Source organism: Cynara cardunculus (assembly GCF_001531365.2).
Source record: "Cynara cardunculus var. scolymus isolate 2C chromosome LG 15, CcrdV1, whole genome shotgun sequence".
In the NCBI taxonomy this organism is placed as follows: domain Eukaryota; kingdom Viridiplantae; phylum Streptophyta; class Magnoliopsida; order Asterales; family Asteraceae; genus Cynara; species Cynara cardunculus.
In genome coordinates this window covers 12,834,328-12,841,109 of record NC_037542.1, presented here as the reverse complement: position 1 = coordinate 12,841,109, position 6,782 = coordinate 12,834,328, and the positions used below count along the sequence as shown (strand labels likewise).

General features: G+C 35.1%; 1 protein-coding gene across 1 annotated transcript; it reads left to right on the top strand.

Moving 5' to 3' along the window:
* The first annotated feature begins 789 nt into the window (after nt 1-789).
* Nucleotides 790-3,078, top strand: LOC112528556. Its single transcript, XM_025139579.1, has one exon. It carries the CDS (start codon nt 790-792, stop codon nt 3,076-3,078), a length of 2,289 nt encoding a protein of 762 aa, XP_024995347.1.
* Nucleotides 3,079-6,782: the final 3,704 nt, after the last annotated feature.

The following is a 6,782-nucleotide window of genomic DNA, read 5'->3' as shown; positions in this document are numbered from 1 at the left end:
CTAACTAATTAGCAACGGGTAAGCCACAAACCCATTCCGTCGCTAATTAGCGAGGGAATGAGTTTGTGGCCTATCCGTTACTAATTAGTGAGGGATTACTTTCATGGCTAATCGGCAGGTTTTGTATAAAAAATACAAGGGAATATGTAATTTTAATTTATTTTTTTAAAATTAATACAAACGAGGACGGATAGCGACGGAAGATCATCGCTAAAAGTTCCCGATCCCTCGCTAATATGTCGCTTAAAAGCCCGTCGCTAATCCGTTGCTAATTAAAGGTTTCTGTCGCTATAAATTTCTCTCACTAATCAGTCGTTGATAACCTTCCGTTGCTATTTTGTCGTTAAATGTTCCCCTCGCTAACAGCATTACCCACGACCTTTTGACCCACGGATTATCAGCGATGGATCATCAACGAATGGTCCTCAGTTTTGTAGTGTCATCCACTTCAGTGTTTTCATTACGAATTTCTTAAGTGAGACGCAGAAAGAAATTGTGATGTATGGTTATTATGAGTATGATTTCTTGATAAGAAATTGTGTTTGATAATGGCTAATAATATAGGATAGTAGCCGACAGATATAACTTTTGCTTTCATGCATCCTTCCTCTCCACCACATAAACCATGGCAACTAATTGCCACAATAAATTCTTAAGTTTTTCTGGATATAAATAAATTACACACTCATATATACATGTATATATATACATATATATATATATATATATATTCATGCTAAGTTCAACAACTATTAATTACATATCCCTTTATACTAGTTAATTTCCAAGATGACTCCAGCTTACGCCGACTGTATGAGAATTTGGCGTGCGTTGGAGCGTGATGCATCTACATCCCATTATATCAATACGACCCTCGATGCCAGAGACATTGGATTGGTGTTGGGTTTCTGCCGAATGATACATGATTTTGAAGAAGTGAAGAGTTTTAGCAAACCAATGTTGTGGATCGGGATCTATATAGCCGTAGCAACATCACTGTGTATGTTTCTCATGGTCGCTGATTTGTTCCATGGTTTTCGRAATAGAAAACTCTGGTTTCCATCCAAATATTTCACTCTCAACACTGCTACTATCACCCTCATAACTATCGCAATGAAGCTCCCTGTCGATCTGAGTGGTCGGATGCCGGGCAACTTGGACCAATTAGCCAAGTGGGGAAGCTTGACCTTCATGTGTACTATGATGTCTAATTTAATGCCTTCTCTGGCGTCTATGGACAATAGGGAACTTTTTGCAAATGTTACAGGTATGTTCCTTCTCGTTATCACAATCGTTGTCAATGTTTYAATCCAGATYGAAACCGGTKTGGTTSTTMRSTACTTTGATGACTATGTTTACATAGGCGTAATGCTCTTTTTACTTGTAATAATGATATCTTCGGCATTAACGATTCCAACCTCAAAAAAGATATTGGAATTGAAGTATCAACGGGTACAAAAAACAACTTCAAATGATGTACACCCGCAACGTACAAGAATGTCGAGGGTTGAAGAACTAATACAACATGTGAGAAGATATTGGATGATGGCAGGAACTTCTAGCCCACAGTTTGTTATGATTACCACTCCACTATGCTCTGCGGCTGGGATAGCTTGTGTGCCTACAATAGCCCTGCATTACTATTTCTTTGTGTTGGTCTGGGCATATTTAGGAGGAAGAGCTTATTTAGATTTCGGTTCAGATTATGAGTGGTCGATAGTTGGGATCGTCATAATACAAGTCATTGGAATTTTAGTGGGTATCATTGCCCCACTATTCAGATGCTTTGCAGCCTTAAGTTTCAAATTGTCCCTTAAATGGGTTAAGAAACATACCAAGGTCTGTGAAGTAGAGAAGTACTGGACGCAAAAGTTGTTGGAGTGGAAAGAGATTCCTTTAGCTTTTCCATTAAGTGGTCGGATATCAAAAGCTCTTGTCTACAATTCGTATCACCTCATTCTAAACCTTTGCATTATATGTCAAAAGGTAATTGTGGTATCATGCAAAATAGTAGGACTCATTCCACTGGGCACTGTAATTATCGGTGTGTTTTGTGTAAACTGCTGCAAGTCATTGAAGGCAAACTTCTTTCGTATGCCTGTTGCCTCAAATCGTGAAACTGAGCACGCCTTTGAGCAAAATCGTGATACAAACCAAGACGTTGAAAACTACGTTTTGCAACTTCAAGACGAGATGGAGCTTGGTAGAAGAACACTCAAAAGCATTTCAAACTCGGCAAATCGCTCAATCCAGAAGGGTGAGAAGCAACTGCCTACAAATCTTCTGAAGCTGATTGAGCAATGTACGGGATTCGAAGGAGTAGTGAAATTTGATAGTGAGAATATTCAACGTCTGATTTGGGTTACATTTCCCAACAGTTGGAGCCTGCCGATAGTAACCTTAACATGCATCGCAATTACACTCCCAAACATCAGTCAGGAGAGTGTTGATAACTTGTTTAGAGGTGTGTGTGAAAGTCTTTCATATACTCTTCTTGTTGAAGAAAGCCTTAACAACGTAGGTGAATATAAAAAAATTCATAAGGCAACTATGGCGTTGTGGCAAGAGGTTGAAGTCAACTACAAGTGGTTGGGGAACACGCTCCAAAGAAATGCTTATAAAGAAAAAAATCCAAAAGAGATTCTTGAATGGTTTGCTGATACAGCAAAGGACATTGCAGTAGAAATGAACAAACACATCAACGAGGAACCGTTCGACAGCTCTTGTGACAGGTTGGTTGTTGCCGATTCGATGTACCGTGTGACCCAAACAATCATGGTTAACTACCCTGATGACATCCAAGACGGCAGAGGAGAGCAACTGTTTTACCTGCTATCTAGCATGATTGTGGACATAGCGGTTGCTTGTTTTACCAACTTACCACGAGTCATAGTAATGAAATGCCAGGACGATGCAATTGAGAAACGAGAGGCAAGTGTTGGGGCTGCAGCGGAGCTTCTTGGTAGTACTAAGAAGATAATAGAAAAACTTGATGCGTTTGAAGTACCAAATTTGGATCCTGAGAAAATGGCATTTATTGAAGAGTGGCGTGTTCATTTGAAGCAATCAATCCCTTAGAATGTACGTGTACTCTTTATCATGCATGGGGTGTCAAGGTAATTTCTTCAACTTCAATTAATTAATTAATAACATATATGAATGCATGATGTACGTAGTTTCTACATAATGCAATAAAATGTTCCCAAATTTACATCAAGAATAAAAACGAAGAGGCATACCATCTTATCCTACTGAAAAGGCGCACCTTTCATATCCCTTCCTTTAAGATTTCCCTTCTTCTTCTTCTTCTTCAACCTTTCCTTTATTTAGCCTTTTCTGTCCCTAATTACCTTCCTCCCTGATCTTCTTGCGGTCGGGTATTCCGAAAGATTATTTTGAGGTTGCAAGGCATCTGAGATCTACTGAAGAAGCAACAGGCTGAGCAGCCATGCTTCTGGGTTTTTCGTTCGTGACCCCAGCGACGATGTAGGAGAAAAAGGAGCAGCAGGTCATAGATCTCGAAGGGAATTTTTACAGTCTATTGGCCTAGCTAGGGTTTTCGACTTTTATCTACTACATTTTCTGGGTTTTGATACTTCTATACTCTCTTTTGTTCAGAGAGCATGGCAGCGTTGGAGCAGCCATCATCGAGATGTTGTGGGTTTCTTTACCTCTCTTTTGTGTGTTTTTAAGTTATTTACTTGTAATATCTTTTCAGTAAGCTTCCCAGCTTGCGCATGCCCAACCTCTGCAAATGAGGTTAAAACGATGACAATGATCGATGGGTGTACATTTCGCCGGAGACGGGGTAAGGAAGTTGGTCGTCGTTTATCTCCCGTATGTTGGTTGCCGATCTGTGTTTGTGGTGATATATATATATATATATATATATACACACACATGTGTGTGTGTTATATATAAATATATAGATCTATATATATACATGAATAAAGAAAGTCACATTTTTCATCCCTGTGGTTTTTAAATCGAAAATTTTCTAAATAGAAAATAAAAGAGAATAAAAAGACTAAAATATCTTTAGACTTAACCTATTTTAACGGAATTAACTAATGATGTTAGGGTAAAGGGATCAAAGGCGTGTAAAAATGTAAATCATTGAAACCTTTGCCATAACTATTTTCATTTAGGGATACACGGTATGATTTTACGTAAAACCACATATACCGATCATGTAATTTACTCTAATCTATATATGCACAACACAAACAGGATTAGTATAAATGTTTACAACTAATTTTATGATTGTGGTTTGAAGAAATAGCCACGTTTCTCTCACCATATAGCTAGCCTACATGGTTGTTTGTTTACCTCTTAATAGCTTCATTAAGAGATAGTTTTTGAATTGTTAAAATGTGAATCTTGTTTGATAAAAAAAAACTACTTTTTAATGTTTCAAAAATTCTTTGAATGATTTTGCATCTTGTGTCTTACTTAACCATTCAACATCCTAATTTATTGTAAATAATTACCAGACAATGATATTTCATTTTATATTTTATCATTAGAGCCTTTTAATTATTCTTACCATTTAATCATTTAGCACCAAATCATTAGCAACTATCAAACAGAAGCAAGTTGGAGTGAACCAACCAAAGTGGGTTATGATGATGTTAGTTTATTAATATAGTGATCTAAATTAATGTGAGCAAATATGCGTCTAGATCATCTAATTTCTTTTAAATATAACCATATTATTTCTATATTTTTCTTAGTTAATTGAACATAATTAAGTCTTTAGTAAGTAAGTTCATAGTTCATACAACTAAATACATATGTTAAGCACAACATTTTGATCAAACCACCGATCGTCATTGAGTGAGAAGGCATCTAAACGAAACGAAGTTCCTCTTTGCTAAGCAACAACATCTTGAGATGGAACAGGAGAATTGGGTTTTTGGATGATTACGGGAGACTCGGACAAAACAAATTTTGTTGTACATGTTTGTTCATTTTACGGTTGTTATTATTTAATTCATTGTTTGATGGTATTTCTATTTCTAATGTTTGTTGGTTTTGTAGGCATTATCATTTAATTCATTTTTTAATGGTTAATTTTATGTTTAACTACGAAGTTGGAGTTGTTGGGAAGTCGAGAAGAACAAGTGATTCACATATAATTTATGATTATTGATGTCGGTGTGTGTTTTTTTTGGTTATTGTTACAATATATAGATCAAAGAAGATGATCATTTACAGCTGGTCTGCTCATATTCGACGGGGTAATGTTGGTGTGTGTGTTTTTTGGTTAGCGGTCTATTGACTACTACTTTGATTTCCAATCAAGTTGCCAGACCGTGTGAGAATATATGGAAGATTTACTTATTAATAGAGTCCTTAAGGAGATAAATATATTCTAACATGTAATTACAAGAAAAATCCTCATTAGTGACAAAATATTTTTGGTCACTACTAATATAAAAATTGGTCACTAAAACCCTTTAATGACTAACATTTGGGTGGTCACTTTTCGTCATTAAAGATCCGTCACTAATTTACGTTAGTGACCAAATTCAAAAATGATCACGAATTAGTGACAAAACTATAGTGGTCACTGTGTTTGTGACGACTAACCTGGTCACTAAATGTCGTCACTAAATCAGTGAAAGTCGTCATTAATTTTTCAAATTAGTGACCAAAGTTAATGACCACCACAAAGTAGGTCACTAGTTTGGTTCAATGAAATGGGGGAATCTGGAGTGGCAACGATCTTTGTCATGATCATTAGTTCTTCACCATCGTCGTCATCTGTGAGTGAGAAGTAGGAATGGATTTGCTAATCTCTATTAAAATTCTTGCTCATACATGAAACCGGAATAACGCGCAAGTGCATCTTCAACTATTTTATTTGGCATTTTTATTGCAGAAAAACTATTGTGCTTGTTAAAAAAACATTTGCGTGCATAAATATAAGTTGATGACTTTCGATCCATCAAGTACGAAATACCATAAAGTATTTCGTTGAGGCACGTATTGATGAATAACAAGTATTCATATTTAGGAATGAAACTAAGAGGGCATGGTTTGAGGAATGTTTTAAGAGATTCAAATTTTGTGTTTGATTTATAGGATTTGCAATTGAATTGAATTTACTGTATAATTAATTATAAAAGAAAATTATAGATAATAATGAAAAATTTTAAATTATCGTTTATTAATTGATTCTTGCAAAACGAATATTTTTAACATATTTGAAAACATTATTACAAACAAATCATGTGAAATACTAACTGTGCTCATGGGATTTCTAAATCCACTGTTTATGAGACTTCAATTCCGGATTTTTATTTAAATCAAATGTGAGATTGGATTGAAGTCCAATTCTAAATCCTATTAAATCCCTTAAACCATACAGAAGAATTGGCAAAATGATTGCTACCAAGATTCTAAATAAGGTGAGGCGTAGCGTGACAATGAGGTGATCAAGCTTCAAGCCTTACAAGTTACGGCAAGATCATGACGTTTTTTTAAGGCAAACCCTAAGGTGACATATCTATACTATATTATAAAGTATTTGACAAAAACTCTTAAAAATCATTTTTTATGCATGAAGTACTATTTATTGATGCATATTACTTAAAATTGTAGATTACAAGTAAATTTTGCGTAAGTACAACTTATTAAAGCTTAATATTTGAATTCATGTAACTAACTGCAAATAAATATAATCAAATAGATGATAAACATCTTATTTTAAATATAAAATATCATTAAAATAATCATTGAGTTCTAACAAAATATTTGATTTTTATATTTATAAAAAT